Source organism: Simochromis diagramma, unplaced genomic scaffold (assembly GCF_900408965.1).
Source record: "Simochromis diagramma unplaced genomic scaffold, fSimDia1.1 OVJJ01000487.1, whole genome shotgun sequence".
Taxonomy (NCBI): Eukaryota; Metazoa; Chordata; class Actinopteri; order Cichliformes; family Cichlidae; genus Simochromis; species Simochromis diagramma.
In genome coordinates, this window is record NW_024387305.1 from 1,130,904 (window position 1) to 1,152,991 (window position 22,088).

The following is a 22,088-nucleotide window of genomic DNA, read 5'->3' on the forward strand; positions in this document are numbered from 1 at the left end:
TTTGCTGTTTATTTATTATTGGGAAAGAAGATATTTCTTAGCGTGTCAGAAGATCACCATATGAAATTTTGTCTGCAGCAAACTTTTCAGAGGATGCCGGTAGGTCAAATACTTTCAACAGTTCATTATGGGAAAAAGTGGTGGAGATGAATCCAAGTTTAAGGTTTGTGGCATTAGATCAGTGTTATGGAAGAAGATGAAGAGGTTAATAATAGAGCAGTTAAACTTGGAGGTGTGATTTTTTAGGTCTGCGGCTGTTTTGATACCAATCAGCTAAATAAGAAGGAGCTCTCCTTCTTGAATTGGAAACTTTGCAGAAACAGAATCACGCAGCAACAGCAAATGAGCGCGAACAAACCTCAAAGTTACACAAGAACTACATGAAGAGCAAAGATGTCTAAATGCTGACTTCCGTGGGCTTTTCCTTGCAGCACCCGACCTTAGCTACACTGAACAGTTATGGGAGCACAGACTGGGTTGCCAGGCTTTCCACAAAGTCTTGGAATCCTGTCTGCACCACTTCATATCTGGAGCAGACCCAAAACAACGATGCTCTCACATTTTTAATTTGTATTTTTTTAAGGTCCATGAGAGATGATGGCCTTTTTTGTATTTTTTTGCTTTATAATTCACTCAGTATTTTCAGTGGGTGCCTGATCTGGACTGCAGACAAGCCAGATTAGCACTAGGACTCTTTTTTCACTGAGACATGCTGTAGTGTTTCTGGATCTTGTTTATATCTTTTTTTTTCTTTGCATTGTAAAGTTTTACAAGGTTTTTCTATAGAAACACATCTGTGTTTAATGCAGTGCTGCCCGAGGGCTTGAAGATGAGTGCCATTTGATACTGTTTTGGGGCCTCATCTCAATTGGATTCATTTAACAATATTATGTACTGAAGATATGAAATTCTCATGTCTCTACCTGGATGGTATTATTATTATTAAGATAGACTGCAGAAGCCTCAACTTTTGTTTCTTTGTCTCTTTATTTAGGCAGGGAACCGTGCAACATGAGCTTTATGGAAACTTAAACGGACTGTATTAGTTTTGTTAGGAAAAGTTCAGTTTACTTCAGCCATGTGGTTGTATGTCTGTATGTGGTTGTAGGCCTCAGTAACTGTTCGAATAGACATTTTACACATAAGCCATTCATTAACAAAACCACAAAACTAAGAGTAAAGATAGCTGGATTTGATCTTTGGTCTTCTGTATACTGGCACACTGTGACACTGTCATAACTGACTGGGATAAATGAATGATACAAAGCCATTATTAGTCTGTGGAGTGAAATATGCTATTATAGTATCAGAATGTATTGGTGCTATTGTCATTTGCATAAAAGCATCAGTATTATGACCCCCCCTTTACTATTATATGGAGTCATCTGTAATCCCTTGATCGCTGGCTCTGTCTATGATGCAGCTTCTCTTGGTTGCCATTATAATTATGTACAATTTTTCTGTTAGGTAAGGCATTGAGCTAATGGGAAACGCTGATTGTAAAATATAACAAAACTCTCTATTCCTGTGGAAAATGCCATCAATTTTAGTCCTAGAAACTTCAGTCTCAGTTTTAGCTCACAGCTTGTCATGCACTGGTCCTGATCACTTGAAGTGTAATAATGCAATTAATTCTCTATAATCACCTAAATTTTGTTTTTACTCATTTCTACTTAAGTAATTCTATATTTTTTATGTCTATCATATTATGTATGACATTAGTTCCTGTTTAATCACTTATTTGACTCCTTAATTCAGGTACTGTGCATTCATGTGACATTTGGTTGCATCATGTGTTTTTGTTAAAGTTTGTTTATTAACACCTTTGCCTTAAATTCACTTGAGGTTTAATGGGACATCAGACACACAAGGTCTACAAGGAGTAAACTTGTCCCTCTGGCACACAACACACCCGACAACTTTCACGTGTGTTTTTCTTTGTTGGAGCCGATGAGGAAACAATGACTTGTGTCTCATACATAAAGGGAAAAATGCAGTTCATGTACTTCTAATACTCTCCTAGTACTAATTTCTATAATATGTCTAACGGTGTATCAAATACTTTAATTAAATAACTTACCATATTGAACCTTTCACTGATGCAGGCGCGTTTATTTGTTGTAGCCATCATAGTTTACAGTGAAAGTGCATTTATGGATGTTTAAGCAGGATTCTTGTCACAGGTTGTTTTCATTACTATTTTAGTATTTACATACACTGACACTGACACTTCTATTACTGCATTTCTTATCTTTCTGATACATCCTTTAAATACATAATCCATAAACCAAAGAAAGTCTGGCTTAAAAGACAGATGAGAAAAACAATGTTTTCTTACTATGCACCTTGGACATGGAATAAATTACAGAACCTAGGTTTAAACATATATCTATTGGTCAATTTGAAAGCATCATGAGGAAGTGAAAAAGTGAATGTTTTTCTTGAGAAACCACAAATGCTTAATATTATGGGCATGTGTGTATAGTGTATTATGTTGTACATCTTATATTTTAGGGCAGCATGGTGGTGCGGTGGTTAGCACTGTTGCCTCACAGGACAATGCTCCTAAGTTTAAATCCAGGGCCTTTCTGTGTAGATGTTCTCCCTCCGTTTGCGTGGGTTCTCTGCAGATTCTCTCTGGTTACTCCGGGTTCCTCCCACAGTCCAAAGACATGCAGTTAGTGGGGATAGGTTAACTGGTGGTTTTGCCCATAGGTATAAATGTGAGTGTGAATGATGGTTGTCTGTCTCTCTGTGATGGCCCTGCGTCAGCCTGGTGACCTGTCCAGGTTGTCTCACCCTGTGGTAGCTGGGATAGGATCCTGCCGGGGGTGTCAGCAGCTAAATCGCTTTAACATACCATTAAAAATGTCATGTTATGCTAATTATGGATTTACAGGAATTTTAAAGAGCTTTGCAGGGGCAAAGAAATTAGAAAAAAACTACTGACCTGGTTCATTTTTGTGTTGATCAATGAGCTGAGTAAATGAGTAAATTAAAATAATTTAAAAGCACACATTTTGGGGGATAAATTTACACTAAGTTTCATGTTTTAAATAAACATGATTAGACATTAAACATGTGTCTTATATGAATGTTTTAAAGCACAGTGAGTGACTGCAAAGGGTTTTAAGAACTCTCAATAAAGTTGTGCTTTGCCTAACAGCATCAAGCCTTTGCTTAGAAATGGTTAAATCGCTGTTACACCTTTTATGAATTTTCCACATCTGCATGAAAACTGAAAATGGTTCAAACAACATAAGGCGAACTCTAATTGAATTTGTTTTACTTCTTTAGACTTTAGCTTTCTTTGATCTCATTTGAAACAGTAAGTTATTATCTGATTTAACAGCATTTTATCAGACTGCCATAGAGCTGTGATGCCTTGAAAAAAAAAGTACCTCGATGCCCTAGTGCTTTGAAAAATATTTCCGTTGTTAAAAACTAGTGTGTTCTCACAAAGAATTATATTCTAAATGGTCAGTTCAGCTTAAAGAACATATGTGGTTTAATTAATAACTTAAAAATTTACAGAAGAATAGCTTAAAAGGACAGCTATGATGGGCATCATTTTTTTAAAGTCTGGTAAAATAAAGTAAATCTGTAAGATTAATTTGAGGATGATAAATTGTTGTTCAAAAGTGAACAACTGCTGTCTGAATTATTGCTCCAAAAGAGATTTTACATCTCGCTGAATTTTACAGTTTAGAGCAAAGACTTTGTCGCATCAGTCAGATCATTTCTGTCACTGAAGTGATGCTGCCATCTGTTGATAATGAACACCAACTGTCTCAGTAATACATCATACTGTACTTACCGAGTGCTTAAACTGCTGGGGCTCATTTTGTTTGATTTATCGGTGCTTAAAAAAAAAAAAGAACAAACAGTCTTTGTCTCATTGGTCTTTGCCTCTACTTTACTGTGAGGTGACGACTCTGACACTAGATGGCCCTGTTGGTAAATGATCTGTAACCAAACTGCTCTCATCTATTAACTTAACAGTATACTGCACTGTCCTCCCCGAGATTACTTCTCGCAAATGATACTGAACATACTTTTTTTTCTGTTGTAAGAACACAAAATGTAAACTAAGTTATAGTAATGTCATTATTGGTCAGTTTGACAACTTAGACAACCTAATGCACATTCTCTGTTGGAAGAACAGAAAACATGACATTGGTCTTACTAGCTTTTATACGTTTGGAGATTGCATTTTAAATCATGACACTTTTTTGTTGTTCTTTTGTTTTCGCTCCCTCTTTTTACAATATATTACAATATATTATTATTATATATCCTGATAATAAGTTTGCAGTATCTCCTGATCATAGACTATTAAATGATTTGTTATTATTTTATTATAAAACTTTGAATATGGCAATAATTACATTTATTGTCTGTTCTTGGAAAAAAAGTGTAAAAAATAAAATATTTGAAAATATATTTTCACTTACAAATTATTCATTTATCACTAATATTTCCAGTATCAACAATACTGACACTCTAAACAGATTACACTTTCTATTTCAATATAACAAAATGTCTTAAATGTGAAAGGTCTTCATTTCTAAACAACGATAAAGAAGCACCAACTTAACAGTCCTGTTACTGTTGCTTAGGCATTTAACTAATGCTGTTATTCATAGTTCTGTGCTGGCTGTTACAAAAGTCCCCATGTCCATCTAAAAGTAACACTAGCTTATAGTGCAGTGAAGTAAGTAAGATTTTGCTACAGGACAGGAAGTGACTGCAGAGGAGGAACCATAGTTTAAGCAGTAGAGAGACAGATTGGCTATTTTAAGACTGCAAGGACAGATTTAACGGTTCTGTGGGAAGGCAGCGATGTTTGTTTCGGAAGGTGAGTTTTCAGTGAAGGGCGGACATCAGCAGTCAGGGAGGAGAAAACTAAAGTGTGCATAGCACTGCGAATTGTGTCTGCATGTTAATTAGTAAAAATGTATATATACTGATATATGAAACATTACATGCTGCGTGCAGTTTTAATGGCTGTAAGAATTCAATGGAAAAAGAAAGAAACACGGGTGAACACCAACATCACTGCTTTTTAAAATTCCAACCATCAGTAATAAGTTTGCCAACTTATTGCGCTTTCTTTCCCAATATTTATTTCTTATTTTCCTCTTAAAAATCTTCACATGCCTGCTGTAAAAATACCAAATGTAAGGATTTACTATTGTTTTTGTTTGTTTTTGACAATTTAAAACTCAGCACCCAGTTCCAGTTATAAAAGTCAGAAACTCCTGCTAACATTATGTGAAAACTTGCATGATTAGTATTAATTCTAGTTGTTGTTGCTCCACTCTAGTTGTAAAACAAACTTAATTTTAAAGTAGGATTTATTGCTGATTTTCAACCTAAGATTTGTTATAATAAAAACTAACAAATGAAAATTACTGATTTTGTTATATTGTAGAAACCCATTGAAATTCCTTGATCATTTACAGCAACTGAGTCATACAATTTTGAATTCGTTTGATTTTGTGGAGTCTCCTCTCTTCGAACTACAAATGTTAAATCAATTTGCCAGTTGGAGCCACTTTAAATCTAATCACTTTTATTAATAGAGAACTATAGAAATTTTTTACCTTTTTTTTTCACGCCTGGTTTGTCACATTTTTTCCTCCATAGACTTTATCCTAAATGATTCTCATTTTAATTATGTTGACCCAGACTCTGTGAATCTTCTACACTGACAACAAAACCAGCGCAGGCCGACAGTCTGCCTCTCACACTGTGAGGATGACACCTCCATCTCCTCATAGAGGAACTAGTCCAGGATCCACTTTGATGTCCCTCTGCCTGAAAGGAAAGGTCAAAATAATAAATGTAGACCCAATTGATGGGTTGGCAGGGGGGCATGGGGGTTCAGCACTCATTTTTGGACGAGTGCTCCCTTTAAGAGGTAATGAATTCATACAGTCAGACACAGCCAAAGAAGAAAACAGCATGAGTCCCCTTTCCATGAAAAGGTTTATCTAAATTTGCAGACAAGCATGGCTTCTTCTTCCCACTAATGCATCACTTTCTTATTTCACTCTCATCACATACACATGTATGATTAAATACTCCCCCCCCCCCCCCCGGTTGACTTTACTGAGAGTTACTGAGAGAATTAAACTAGGTGACCAAGCACCAATCAAAAAACAAAACAAAACAAAAAACCTCAGTAAGCACCTCTAAATGACTCTCCCTCACAGCAATACACATTTGATTCAAGAGTTTATAAAAAAAAATATATAATAACAACAAAGAATAAAAGAAAAAAGAAACAGAAATAAGCTAAAGCTTAAATATGCCTTTGAAGACTCTGCAGGTCACCTGGGTCATGGGATATGTGTTAGTAGGTCAGAGACAACTGGGCTATGTCTGCAGGTCTTTAACCTTTTGCCCATCATTACTAAGTTATGTTTTCAAGACCTTTACTTCCAATTCTTTTGAAGATCAAAGATGCTATAAAGTTTAGGCCCAGTTACAGGTAAATGAAATAATACATTTAACTAAACATATACATCAGTTTAAAAATACTCACATGAAAGTAAAACCACTCAATTAATATGGAGGTAAAATGTACTAAAATGTGCTAAAATATCAACAATAAAACTGGTTTTGCACAACGTTCCCTTTTACAGTTCGTATTTTAAATATGAACTGCTTTATAGGGCTCTTTTTAAATGTGTAATTACATTTAAGTTGGTTTAAGTAGGTTTTTTTTCCAGTGTAAAATCTTAATCTGTCTGAATCCCACTAAGTAGCACTTTTTAAGCACTTGGTTTGAAACACACTTATTTAAGTTGTGAGAAGATGTAAAGCGTATTAATGTCGTTATCAGCAATTCTAACTCCTCTAGTGGACACCTCACATAGAACATGTCAGCTTGTAAAGCACTGATTAGATATGTTTACATTTATTAAAAATGCTAAATAACGAGACTTGAAGTAAAGCGCACCTTAAACGGAAATTATAGGTGTCAAGTAGCTTAAATGTAATCAAGTAAAAAGTGCAAGATCCTTCAAAAGGACCACAAAACTGCACTGAAGTCCAACACTTGTGTTAATGTACGCAAACCTGGAAACCAAGATGAATTCAGAGACAAACCAGGCGCTTTCGATCACAAACACTCTCATATGAATATGTGGCTCACACACGTACATCAGCTGAGGTCCTCGTGAGCCGCGCTGAGACGCGCATTAAGCTGCCAGTTTCTGCTGGAGGACGGAGCCGCTCCAGGCTGAATTACATGCGCAGTCCTGCCGAGAATCTCACATCACCACGGCAACCTGCGTTCACACCGAGTCCCCTTCAGCATCGGTGAGCTCCGATCCCATCCACAGGCAACCGGAGAGCCCGCAAGACCACCGTAAGTTTTTATTCCTCCTTCTGCTTCAGTGTTTCTGACGGTGCAGCGGTTTATTTGTGTTTATTAGACGGACGTGAATGCGGTTTAACAACAGCCTGATCGGTTGCGGGTTATGTAGCTGGGGGATGATTATTTAATATCGATTAGATATGCGTTGCCCAATTAAGTGATTTAGTGCAGGTAGCTTATATTGGGGGGTTGTCATCCTCTTTGGGGAATGAATGGACAACAATAAAACCTTGATTTGAGTGCTCCATGGGACTGTATGTGTTACTGACATGCGTTGCAATTTCCCCTATACCTCCACATTATATAAGAGGCTACACTTAAATTCTGTGATTGCCCTCGTCTCCTATGGGTATTAATTAAGTCTGCAGTTCATTAAAAACAATAATGTAGAAAATAAACAGTGGAAGAACGAAATATAAGAATATAAGTTTGCAATATTTGTTTAAATAGCCCAATAATTCAAAACACAACTGCACAGAAATGTGTTTTATCAATCCATATTTCTGGTCTCTGATTATTGGATACACAGCCTGTGTATCTTGCAGCAGCAGTCTTCAATGCAGTAAGTTTAGATATGCATGACCAGTGAACCCTGAAGAACTTGACAGGCGCAGGTAGCAAACACTCTGCTACCTATTCATAGCACAGCATGTATTCACCTTTAGACAGCTTCAAGTCTCCTTCAGTGTGTCAGATATGGGTGATGGATAGAACTGTGAAGCAATCATTAATCTTTTACAGTATAATTGTATGTATGATTGAAACGAGCCGTGGTTGTGAATTTGTAGGATGTCATTTGCAGCTCCTTCAATTTCTGGACTCCTTTCCTGTCAGAGTGTGGGAACACTGAATGTTTGACAGCAGCACTCGACTCATTTGTTAATCACAGATTCAGGATGAATCATCGCACCCGCACTTCACTCCAACCGTGGGGAGGAAAAATGGCGGTCAGCGCAGATGACCACATTATAACCACCCACTCATCAAGAAATATGTGTTGTAGTCTTGAGTAATACCCTAGAGTCAGTCAAGATCTTACCTAACAAAGATTTTAAATGTCCAAATGTTTTTTGTTGTTTTCCAAAATGCTGAGAATGTTTGGTAGAAAGCTGTCACATAGTTAAAAATATTTTCATATGCATTTTCCACTTGATGACGGACTAGAGGCTTTAGTAAATGATCCTCTGTCTCCTTCATCAAAAACACATTTCCTGAGCACTGGGGATTTCTCCAGCAGCATACTCTAGCTCTTTGCCTCCTGGTGTGTATCATCATTGTGAGTCACTGGCATCAGTGGGCCAATGGCGTACTTTGCTGGGGGAAGGTGTTGTGTTGCAATGCGTGAATGAGATAAGTGGCTCTTCACCTCTTCCCTCCACATTTAGTTCATTGTCAGAGGAGAAAAAGAAATCAGACAGTTATCTGAGCAGAATAGCACTGAGAGAATAAAGTTTGTTGGCTATAAACATTAAAAGTGAGAGGCTGGAGGAAGAGATGGATAGATAGTAGATTCATAGATACAGAGTAATAATGAAATATGTTTACTCCAGACTGTTGGGCTGGATAAACAGGAAACAGAGTCGGCTTCTCTGAGTTACTTAAATACTGTATGTCCTCGAGCTATTACCACACTGATCAGCCCCAAGATTCAAACCTAATATTGTGTCTAGCACCAGGACATTAGCAGCAGATCCTTTGGGTCCCACGAGTTACTGAGTGTGACTTCCGTTGATGAGGTTTGTTTTGGCACACCCCGCAGGTGCTTTGACGAGATTGAGAGTTGTTATGAGTCTTTGATGGGTTTCTCATCAAAGACTCAAACTGAGCAGTTTTTACAGTGTGGCATGCTGGGGAAGGTTGCTGCCGTTGGGGAGTGTGCTTTATCTACAACAATGCGTTGGTGGGTGGTATATGCCAAAGTAACATGCCCATAAATGCCAGGAACTAAGGTTTCCATGCAACAACGGACTGTAACAATATGATCAAAGTCATTCGCGTCGTGTGTCGACAGTTTTAAAAGGCAGTTAGTCAAGAAATAGCTTGAAATCTGCTAAATTGCTTTCTGTCAAGTGCTATAATATGATTCCAGGAATATACTATGAACATTTAGTTAAATAGGCAGTTGGGTAGCTTAGCGGAAAGAGTAAAAATGTCTAGACTGCTCCCCGCCAAGAAATAGTAATTTAAAATATTTAATACGTGTATACATAGTGTTAGCCAGAATAACTTCTAAACAAACACTGGTTGTTATTCTGTGCATGTCAGCAAGCTATGCTCACAATAGCAGTGTTTTTAAATTTATCAAATGCATTATTCACTGTTTTAGCAAGAATTTAGCATGCATTTAATATTAAACACAAAGTGCAGCTTTGCATTATGGCAATATCATTGATTTTGTTAGTTTTTAATTTAGTCGTAAAAATTAGAAGTGGCCTGAACGTGGCACTATGCAAATTAAAGATATTGCCAAAGATTCCATGTTTTTATGAAGCAGATGTGATGGCAGTGCATCTGATAGCTGTTTTGGCAAAGTCAGTGGCATATATTATGTTTATATTTATAAAATAATGTCACTCGGTACAGTCATTATTGCTGTAATTTGCTTTGAGCAAAAGTGGTAGACCAACACACACTTCCTTATCTTCAGCTGCGCTGCTAAAATGACTCAAAACTAATTTTCATGCTCCTTTCTTCTTTTGATGCAGCGTATATTTGTCTTATCCTGGCCCATTAATCCTCATCAGACTGTTATCTTCTCACTTCCTCTTGTGTCCTGGCAGGGTCCTCAAGCAGCTCTATCACATTTGATTACAAAAACACTCAGTCTGACTAAATCTGTCCCTGATTCTGAGATCCGTCCGGTCATTTTCAGACAGACGAGCAGCTATGGTGAAGCTGGGCAGCAATCTGTCCGATAAGCTGGAGAAGCAGCCATCTGCGGACGATGGCTTTGATAACATCCCCCTCATCACACCCCTGGAGGTCAACCAGCTCCAGCAGCCTTTTGCAGAAAAGGTAAAATTGTACTCCACCTTGTTCTTTTCCTGTGCCTGCCCACTTCTGTTTTCTAAAATACTGTTTCCAAGTTGAACACTGGGTGCAACAGAACCATGCATTACAGCATTGCAAAAATGCCCAACAGATTACGACAAAGAATATTTAAATTCATGTGGGCATACTTACCTGTCCTCACTTAAACCCCAATGCCGAGAGTGCTATATTTACCTCTCCTTGCCTACCATCCCAGGTTAAAACCTTGGCACCAGCCCACGCAATGCAAGCGCCTCTTTGAATACATAACACAAGAAGAAAGCTCTCAGAAACATATTTTGTCCGATAATGCTCTTAGCAGCACAGGATGTTCTACAGGCTCAGTAGATGATGGTGACACATTAACATAAAAACACTTTGTTGTTCCCAAATGTGTTTTTAACATATCATTAAAACGATCTGCTTTTGCAAGTGATGCTTTTATTTTTTTACACAACCATCATGGTGTTCAGTGGTAGCAGCATTGCTGAACCTGTGCTGAAAACTGAGGGCATCCTCGATCAACCATAATGGATTAATAGGAATTTTTCCAGGAACTCGCAGTGACAGTGCATTCCCTCTGCTGCAGGTCATTGTGAAAACGTCAACACAGTACCAGCTGCAGCAGAAGAAGAAGAACAAGCTGTATTTTCCCAACATTAAGAAGCTGAATATCAACCTTTACAGTGATGTCTCTGAGAAGGCCAAGGTAAAGGGTGAAAATCTTCACACATGTAAATTTAGTATAAGTCTGTGTTGTGTTTCTGTTAAGTCCAGCAGTGCTTGGTGGACTTTGCATTTGTTTTAATAAACACTAGCACTGTTTTGAATCCATCATGTGCAATGGCCTGCTCCTCATTAGAGCATTTCATGTGTATTAATGTCTGGCTGAAAGTAGTGCCCAGCAAATGCACTGTATTGATTGCTAAAAAACGTAGAGCCGAGCTCTTTAATTAAGTTGTTCATTCTATTTGAAACGGCTCAAGAACTCCATAAAAGATTGTAATATGTTGCCTCATTCATTTAATATGAAAGTTGCTAGTGGTATTTTCTCAAAGAAAACTTAAATAATCATATCAACAACCGATTATATCATGAAAACAGGAGCTGTAAGGCTCTTTTGTCTCCTCTCCTTTCAGAAATGTTTGAATAGGAATCTGTGAAAGAATGACTTCAATTATCACTTGATTTATTACCAAAATAATGTGTTCATGTTCTCAGTAACTAATTTAGAGTGTTTTTCAGTACACCATGATGTTTCTTTTGAAAATTATATTTACAATAAGCAGGATTTATTCTTCTTCCAATTGATAGGTCACAGCTGTATAATCATGCATAGCGTCCTCGGGTTTTCAATTAGATCCACTCCTTTGCTCATCATGTTGGGTTATAAAAAAGCAAAAAATCTAAATGGCAGTGGTCAAAATGCCGAACTGAAGGCTTCAACATGGTAGTCCAATAGATAATTTCACAGTGGGTCCTTTTAGACTATAGCAGCTATACCCAGGCACCAAGAAAGACGAAACATCTATTTTGACAGAGCTATAAATGTCACCATCTTCACATATAGTCTGTGTCCGGAGCTAAAGCACCTGGTGGCTAAAGGCCATAGACATAGGTGGAATCCAATTTGGCGCTATATAAATAAAACTGAACTGAAAAGTATTGTCTTACATTCTGTATAACTATGTGTTTTTCCTCAGATCACAGGTCTGATCCTCATTACTCTGGCCTTTCTGACCAGCCTGCTCCTTCTGCTCATGTACAAAGCCATGTGGTACGACCAACTTACCTGCCCAGAGGGTTTCATCTTGAAGGTGGGCAACGTATCCATGTGTGCACAGCGAGCTTCTTTATTTTACAAACACCACGCTTAGCATAAACACATGTCTCGTAACCATGTGTCTGCACACATGCCCACACAAAGTCAGATCCTTCCCCTGATTTATGTTCATTTCCTAACTATGACTAAATTTTAAATTATAGCTTCAACCTACAAAGTAAAAATTTACGTTATGAAATATTTTAAAGCTTTTATTTCTTAGAAGGCCGACAGATCCTCATGATATGAGTAATACTGTCACACACACACACACGCACACACACACTTACACAAACATAGATGTACAAATAGTGATTTTTTTTTTAATATGGTTCAAGGAAAGAAAATTATCGGAGATGTTCTATTATCTTCTTGCAGCATAGCAGAGAACAGCTGAAGAAGGTCATAGTCTCATCTTTCTATATCACAAACTTATTACTGTGGAAGTAGTCTGCGTGGAGTACTTCGACAGTCTACAGTGCAGCTCGTCTGGTGTTTTCTTCTCCGCACACTCTCATTTCAGTCACTTCAGGACTAACACAAACTCATCGTCTGCAAACGACACCTTGGAGGCATCGTGCACCAAATCAGCACAACCGCGAATGTTAGTTAAAGGGCCTGTCTCGCAGTGGAAAATGAGAGAGTGGGGTAGATAGAGAGAGAGTGGGGGAAGGAAGGGGAGTGACAGCCTACTTACTGGTCAGGCAGAGATTGGGATGCCCGCTTGTGAATTGTAGGGGTCTTTAATTAGAGCTGAGCGTGACTAAACTGTGATTAAAGGCTTAACGGTGAGGGGGGGAAGCAAGGAAGGGAAGGGGGGGAGGATGGGAGGAGGACCTTCCGGCAAAGCTTTTGAAGTTTTTGCCGGTTACAGTTGCTTTTAGCATTTTTCCCCCTACTAATGTGTTGTTAGAGACATAAAAAGAGGATGGAAGGTGGAGGGTGGTGTAGTCACTGCTGTGCTTTTCAGAGGCTTGACTCCTTGCTTTTAGGGAAGGTCAGGTAGTGGATTCTCCTTAAGGGAAAGACTTGCAAGGTCAGGGACACTTACATGGGCCCTTTTCAAAACACAACCATAAAAGGACGGGCATTCAGTGTCTTGGTTTAATTCCCCCACATAATTTCATATGTATCTTTAATTCTGTTAGGTAAATGTGAGTCTAAGGATGTTCTGAAGGATGCTTTAGCCTCAAGTGAAGGCTTATTGGGGATATGAATCTTTAATTATGTTTGTGCACCAAGCATTTAAACACCCTCAACTGTATTACTTTTCTATCTGTAAAAGTTCTTCACACTCTGATACTTCCTTGTATGTTTAAAAGCCTCAATTATCATCTGGAGTACCTTTTACATATATTGTTTTTTAAATTGTTTTCTTAGCCTCTGAAACAGCATTTGAAAGTAATCTGTATGTGGTTTATTACATGTGGATGTAATACAACTTCCTGAACAGGACTGAAACATGGTTTTACACTTTAACTCTTTCCAGCCCCACCTAATGTATGTGAAATGCAAATGTTCCACTCAGCAGTTTGATGTGCATTGCATGTGAAAACAGGCAACATTCGACCCAGGATTACTTAGTTACTGTCTCAAGCTTCAGAAGCTTCTTCCAAAAGTGCAAAGACAAACAGTAACCTATGACAGCTGCTGGCTTCCATTTTTCAATACATTTTTGTAAGTTGTTCTTGTAGAAAACCAGAATGCTCAAAGCAGCTGCACGCATGATTGAAAATGAAACAACAAGGTGAAACATACAGAAGAGCACGGATATAAACCAGAATACAATTAAACATTATTTTAGGTAAACTCTATAACAGGCACAGAAAACTATCAGTCATAATTGAATCTGTAATATCTAACTAATATGATGCAAATAAATGGTTCTTTATCCCCATGGACTGTGCTTTCCTAGTCATAAAACAGATTGCTTTCTATTGGACCAGGTGGAGGAAATCTGCAGTTTATCTTGACTCAGGATAGCTTTTGTTCTGTGATGATGATGTCAAATCAGTGTGTGAGTAATACTGAAAACACCAAAGCTGTTTGTATATTTCCCTCTAACAGCAGAAGCACTGCACCCCTGCAGCTCTGGAGATGTACTACACAGAGCAGCAGGAGCAGGAGCAAGGTGTGCACGGCGGCACCAACGCCGGACTGTACGCTGCTCTCAGCCACCTAAACCAGGTCAAGAGGAGCGGACCTGAGCTGCCATCGCCATGGTTACCAGTCATCAGCGCTTTGAAGGAGGCTGAGGTGACCAAACCAGGCAGCGAACCGCTGAAAGGAGTGCTGGAAGCAGATGAGTGAAGAATGTGTAGGGGAGAAAATGACAATGAGGGGCATGGTGGATGTTATGTTACTTTATTTTTCGTCTGTGTGTGCGTGTTTGGATTTTTTTTTTCTTCCCTCAGGCAGCTCACTGAATGACTCGCTTATACTGGTGCTCCAATGTAAAGGCATGCGTGCGTGTGGTGAGTTCTTGTGGTTAAAGGCAGGAATGTGCATGACTTTTACAGCGTTACTGAGTCATGACTAAAGTCTGGATCTGGCGTGTGTGTCCGCACTCATGTAAATACTGTTCACTGTTCATGCTTACATTAGTATGAGCTCATGTGTGCATGTTTGCATTCATGTGTGGTGTATATACGTATATACTGGGTAATATGTGTACTCATCTGAGTGAGTTGGAGGTGAGAGAAGAGAAGCAAGGCGAGAACTTGCAGTGAGAACTGAAGATAAGTTTTTAATGAGTTTCCCCTCATTGCGCTGCCTTGTTATCTTGCCTCGTCTTCTGATTTAGTCTTACAGCAGAATGTATGAAGTCATTATTGAATGTGCACATAATTTGACTATTAAGACATTTTCCATTTTACTGAATTTAGTTGACCCCACATCTTATTATGTCTAGACTTTTAATTGCAGTTGTGTAAGGTTAAAGCCAAATTCGGATTTTGGGAAACAGTTTTGTCATAATGGGTTATTGGCTTTGTAATTAATTTCCAGAAAAGTTCACTTAATCAGTATTAATTAAATACAAAACACAATTAAATATGCATTACTTAAACATGCTGTTTGTTTTCTGAATCCACTCCTCATTTGATGACTCTTGTTATGTCACATTATGATGTGAGCTACTTTCTGTAATGATAGATACAGCTTAAGAGCCTTTAATGTATTATTACAAACAAAACCTGTACTGTATGTTCATGTAGGTACGCTTATTGTGAACAGTAGCCAATTACATGACGTTCTGTTTTCGTTCTTGTTTAACTTATGTTGCTATAAATATTGTGTAAAAGCCTTTATGGTGAACACAGGGTTAACTTATCACGATCCCGATGTATGAATAAGCTGCTCTAACCATACAGTAGATATTATAAGTGCTAATTATGTGTTAAAAGCGTCTATGTTTTTTAAATGTATTTAATTAACAAATAATATATCTGTACAGTATTTAATGTGTCTTGACTCTAAGGTTTAGTTTGGAAAATTGCCGATGTAAGAAGTATGAAGAATTTCTCTTGACTTTTCTTTATGTCTCATTCATTTTTTTCCTTTTTTTCTCCAAATGGCATTAATCTTATTTTGGAACAGAACTTTTCATGTGAGTCGGATGAATCTGAGATCACAGCACAGCTTGTTTCCAGTGGTTTAACTGCCAAACATTTACATCAGGCACATCTGTTCTGATGTCACCGGCTGAACAGAAATAAATGTCTGAAGTGTTGAGTTCTCTCACTCAGAACCGGCAATGATGATTTTGAGTCATTGCTACTAATGAATTGAATTAATAACTTAACATCACTGATGATATTTTAGAAACAGTCATTAGGTGTTTCTATCCTCCGCAGTAAAAGTTGTCCTTGTCAGAGGTTTCAAACATAGTCTTGGCTTATGGTTGATTATCTATTATCTATTATTCTGTGTAAAACAGTTTTACCAATAATAAGTTAATATGCACTCACTGGCCACATTCTTACCTACACCTGTTCAACTGCTCGTTAACACAAATATTTAATCAGTTAATCACGTGGCAGCAATTCAAAGCATGTAGACATGTAGACATGCTCAAGACGAACAGCCAAAGTTCAAACTGAGCTTCAGAATGGGGAAGAAAGTTAAATTATTTTAAACATGGCATAGTGTTTGGCTGGTCTGAGTATTTTAGCAACTGTTGATCTACTATGATTTTCCCACATAATTATCTCAAGGTTTTATGGTTGGTTGGAAAAAAGAGAAAAAAATCCAGCGAGCATCAGTTCTCTGTGTGAAAATGACGTTGATGCTACAGCAACTCAAATATCCACTTGTTGCAAAGGAAATATGCAGAAGAGCATCTCTGAATGTACAACACATCAAACCTTGAAGCAGATGGGCTTCACCAGCAGAAGAGCACAGTGGGTGCCACTCTTGTCAGCTAAGAACAGGAAATTGAGGTTGCAGCTCACGCTGACTCACCAAACTTGGACAACTGAAGAAAAATGTTGCCTGGTCTGATGAGTCTAAATTTTAGCTGTGACATTTGGTTGGTAGGGTCAAAATTTGATGAGAACAACATGAAAGCATGGATCCATCCTGCCTTATATCAGTGGTCAGTGTAATGATGTGAATACTTCGGGTCACTTAGTAACAACTGTGGATTGTTTAAATGTGGAGTAACTGTGTGACACAATCATGTCAATATGGACCAAAATTTCTAATGAATGTTTCCAGCTGAATACATGCCATGAACTCGGGCACTTCTTAAGGGAAAATTGGGTCCAACCCAGTACTAGCACAGGTGTGCATAGTACAGTGGCTGGTGAGTGTATATGGTATTTCAGTGGATGTAATGCAATCATTTTAGTGCACAAAACCAAAGATAGTAATTAGGCGCTATTAAGGTATCAGATCTTCACTTGACAGTATTTTGTCTAAAATAAGTTACGACAGCAATATTACCATAACAGCTATAAATAACATCATTCAAATTTAGTTTATCTTTAATGTATTTTTTTTTTTTTTTTGTAAATGGTCATTGTTTATTTTTTTCTTTTCTCCTTTAATTTTATGCTTTGGTAGCCACACACTGTGGTGTTGACTAGTAACTAATAATTACTTTTGTTTTTTTACTAATTTTTTCATCCCCCTATTGTATAAAGTGTAACAGAGTTACTGGATTATTTGTATATTGTATTATTAACATGAAATCAATATGGTATTCTATCTCACGTGTTAACACAAGGACATCCTCACAGAACTTGCAAACTAGCAACTTCAAACTTTGTTAAATGTACGGTTACATTGTAATCTTGGTTCTCCGAGTTAGAGACTATCGCTCCTCTCCGTTACATATGTAACAGACTTTCACTAGTACAAACTAGATAAATAAAACAGGACCTCATGTCACACAGATGTTATAAATATTCTTTAAGTAATCATTATTTATTTATTTTTATTTTGCTTCATTTTATCAAGCTAATGAGTCACTAAACAGGTTTTATAGTGAGTTTGTTTCTGAAAATAAATCAGAGACAGCTTGTAATTGTTCCTTCAGTTATTCTTGAGTAACTTTTGTGACACATTTTACTTATAAAACATGCATATAGCCAAGTATATTTTAAATGCAGAACTGCTCTTTGTGATTAAATATTTCTGTAAAGACACTATGAATGCTTTCCACACATTCCTGCTTTTTGAGCTACATAGGAAAAAGGGATCAGTGCATATTTTTTAATATTTAAAAAATGTAATCTTGAATTACCGGCAGAAGAAAAATGTTTGGCTCCGTTTACACTCTGTTGCTCAAAGATGATCAGTATGCATAGAATTCAAAATATGACTCTTTCCATCTCCTCAAACTTTAGTTTAGCAATTCAAAGCCAAGCCACATCCTCTTATTCTCTCTCTTTGCTGGGTTCACTGCTGTGAGCCTGTCTGCATCTCATTTACACTCACATATTTTCACACCATCGCTGTAAACCCAGGGATGTGTGGCTCAAAGACTTGAAGGTGTGTGTGTGTGTGTGTGTGTGTGTGTGTGTGTGTGTGTGTGTGTGTGTGAATATGAAACCATTAACCTAAAGTTATGTGTTTGATAAAGTTTATGTGCAACTTGTGTCTGTTACAGTATATTTAAGCCTTCATGTGGTGTGTGTGTGTGTGCGTGTGTGCGTGTGTGTGTGTGTGTGTGTGTGTGTGTGTGTGTGTGTGTGTGCGTGTGTGTGAGCGAGTGAGTGAGAGAGAGACGCTGTGCTTAGGTTGTTAATTAAATCTACATTACACCCTGTTTACCCTTTAGGGTCCTTTTTTTTCTCCTCCTCACTGTTGTTGCTGAGTGACATACTTTGAGATGCTGTTGGCCCAGGGCATGGAATTAAATAAAGTGCTAAAAAATATTTATTGGTGCATTTAAAGGTCCCATGCTTGGTCAAGGCATAGCATGTTGTGCCAAAAGGGCTTAGACTCAGGGCCTGAGGAAAATCACGTAAAATCAGCCGAGTAGTCACGTAAAGGCGGCCAAGCCTATTTTTCCTGCTTTATAGCATCAACAGATCTGAACAGTAAAATAGCAGGTTGGCTTTTTAATTTGTTCTGGCCACTTGGACTCCCCCCACCCTTCCCCTGCGTTCCCCCTGAAGATCGTGAGGGAGGCCATGCCAAGAGTTATTTAGTTGTTAGCGTCGCACCAGAACTACATTCCTCTGAGTTCTGATGTCACTGATGTAAGTACTTTCTTCCTTGTTTGTGTGCCGCTCAGGCTGCAGTGTCAGCTTTTCAAGAAAAAAGAGTAAGCAAAGGTAGGTGTGGCTCCAAAAGACAGAGAGAAGGAGCAACATCTACTGATCAGTCATTACTTAAAAACCTGTTATTGTTGTTGGTCCTCCTCGTGCTGCTATAATATCACCAATCAATCTGGGCATGGATATAGGAAATCTGGCAACCCATCCAACAAGATAGGGTTTATACACAGACAGACAGGGCCCATTTGGGTCACTCCACTGCATCCAGAGGATGATCGATCAGATCAGATCTGAGGAGTTTCAAAACAACACCTTGTTTTCCTCATGCCGACCCTGAGCGGTTCTGCCTTTTTTTGCATGTCTTAGGGTGCATTATCCCTCTCAAGGGAAAGGCATGTGGACTGGCAATTTTCTAGTTTTATTGAGCACTCAAAGCACTTTACACCACAAGCCACACTCACCCATTTACACTCACATTCATGAAGGGGGCATCCCAGGGCAACAGCATTGTTAAGACAGAAACGTATGGCAAAGTAAAATCCCCACCAGGACCTAAAGATTCCCAGCAGAGCTTTGCTTAATAAAAAGATGATCAGTATTAATTGTGTAACCTATCAATTTTACCTGTTGTGTCTCGATGTACACTGAGCAGCAATACATTAGTTGTCAGTTTTTTGATAACATGACAGGTACCGGAGAGGTTCTCCTGTGGCCTTGAGTTTTCACCAAGGCAGCCAGCGGAAATTCAGAAGGAGTCCAAGTGAAGAAAAAGAGCCTTCCTCTGCTTCAAAGGTGCTGGTTGGTTGATTTGGTTCATTCAGACATCATGTTTTCAGCTCACTCTTCATGTTGAGCAACGCCAACCAGTTGTTTACTATATACACGCACAAATCTGCCAATCTTTTGCTTTATAAAAAGAAACTATTTATCTGATTTCAAACTGATTAACTGCTCTTAAATATGAGCAATCATGGTCTCTCAATAGAAATAGACATCAGCAGGGAGCATAAAGAATTTCAGACATGTGGATATAGAAATACTTCAAGCAAAGTGTAATTTTTAGTTGGGAAAATTGTGGTTTTGTCTACATTTTTCATTTCATGTAAATGTTTCATGGCATGCAACTTGTAAAAAAAACCAAAACCCAACAACAAACTAGTGCTGTCAGCGTTAATCTCGTTAAAATGAAGTTAACACCATAACCGTTACTGCGGATCGCCCCATGCGTGGCATCAACACATTAACGAGCTAACCGTGTTAACAGACATGTTCTAATTTTATTTCGTTTGAACTGTTGTTATACTGGTTCTTATACGTTATTTAATATATTCTGTCCTGCTAACAACATAATTTCATTCCTCCATTGTTTATACATACAATAAATAGATATAATAAGTAAAAATATTTCAGTCTATTGTTGATTTCCCATTTTATGTTAATCAATAATAAAATAGATCAAATAAAGCTGGCGCAGTTCATCTGCCAGCAGGAAGTTGTTGGTTTACATACCAAAGTATTCTTGGGCAAGATACTGAACTGCAATTTGCTCCTGATGTGTTCACTGGAGTGTGAATGTTAGATACAAAGCATTAGAAGTGCATGGTTGAATGTTTGTGTCTGAATGGGTGAATGAGGCTGGTAGTATAAAGTGCTCTGAGTGCTCAAGCAGTAGTAGAGTAGAAAAGCGCCATTTAAGAACCAGTTCATTTACCAGTTAACAAAACACATCAGAGGGGAAATCCTTGTCTCTACCTGCTCAAACACATGTGACTAATCATGTGACCACTTTTGCACGTTTTGTTGCAAGGTGGAGTGTCTCTCTTCCTGTTCACAGTCAGCAAAGAACTTATTTTGTCCGTTAGCTGGCTCATTAAAGCATTTTAACTTTTAGAAGTTGGACGACGGGGCAAATGAGGATGACAAAACAAGACAGCAAAGAAAATGAAGGACAAACAGAAGAAAAGAGAAAGAGCAGATGAGAGGCGGCCAGGCCTGGGAAGTGTAGGTGGGGGGTGAGGGTTTGAGCAGAAGAAGAGGAGGCGGTAGAGGCCAAGAGGCATGGAGGAGGTAGTGGTGGAGGAGGAGGGTGAATCCAAGCTGACCCCTGTGTCTGTGTGTGTTGTTGTGTGTCTCAGTGGGTTTCCTCTGCCCTGGCGCCAGCTGGAAATGCCTCCACTAAGCAGAGGCAGTACACACATCATCCTCCATTCACCGCCATTCAGCCCCCTTTGATGAGAGTAACACTATACATGCTCAGCGAGCCTCACAGATCCTATCAAGCTGCTGTTTAAAGGGCATGAGCTAGAGCCGAGGCAGCTGATCATAACTTATCGAGCGCTCGAACGCGCTGTCATCCAGTTTCGTTGTCCCGCGGAGATAATAAAAGCAAGGACGATTGAGTAGGTTTTGTAATTGGAGTGATGTACTTACAGTGGTAGAGGTTTCATGAGGTACGCTGCCACCTAGGGGTCATCTCCCATTGTTGCAAAGAGGGATGTTCTTTCTGCGTATTTTGAACCACTAGCTTGATAAGCAGAATCAAGATGGTTTACGTTTGCCTAAAAGTGTTTGAAATCACTAAAAAAAAAAGATGCTTTATTGCCCTTCTTTGTTTTTCACTTTACAAGAGTAATTATGCCTTTTGAACCATAGCTTGAATACCTGCTATCAGATTAGGAACAGTTGCCCTTTTAAAGTTAATCCTCATGATGGTCTTTTTAAAATGACTCAATAGCCATGAAATTAGTCATTAGTTTTGTTTTCCTGCCGTGATGTTGCCCTCATGCAACAAAGACCTCGCCAGTAAACAATTATCCGACCTACACAGCGAGGTAAAGGCCCAAAGCTGCAGCCCAGACATGCCGTGAGGAAGAAAAACAACCGGCTTTGCTTAACTTAGCTTTAGTTTGCTTTGTTCTGGCCATTAAGGAGCTGAAATATTGTCATTACTCATAGACCAAATCATTTTACGACATCCTGTAATTAAGCTTTAAGCTAATAGGTTAATGAGACAAACGAAGTTTGAATGCTTAAAGTTGGTTTCTATTAGTGATGCCATTGCTGGGTGAAGCACAATGCTGCATGCTTTGCACACTCACACACGCGCACACATACACACACATGC

At 38.4% G+C, this 22,088-nt stretch overlaps 1 protein-coding gene across 3 annotated transcripts; it reads left to right on the forward strand.

Moving 5' to 3' along the window:
• The first annotated feature begins 7,153 nt into the window (after positions 1 to 7,153).
• On the forward strand, positions 7,154 to 17,630 carry caly (calcyon neuron-specific vesicular protein). Of its 3 annotated transcripts, none has more exons than XM_040004816.1 (5): positions 7,154 to 7,378; positions 10,168 to 10,402; positions 11,007 to 11,126; positions 12,121 to 12,234; positions 14,307 to 17,630. In XM_040004816.1, exons 2-5 carry the CDS (start codon positions 10,274 to 10,276, stop codon positions 14,547 to 14,549), a joined length of 606 nt encoding a protein of 201 aa, XP_039860750.1. In that variant the 5' UTR covers positions 7,154 to 7,378; positions 10,168 to 10,273; the 3' UTR covers positions 14,550 to 17,630. The 3 variants fall into 3 exon arrangements, with proteins under 3 accessions (XP_039860750.1, XP_039860751.1, XP_039860749.1); XM_040004817.1 differs by having other exon boundaries at positions 10,264 to 10,402; XM_040004815.1 differs by having other exon boundaries at positions 7,156 to 7,378; positions 10,260 to 10,402.
• Positions 17,631 to 22,088: the final 4,458 nt, after the last annotated feature.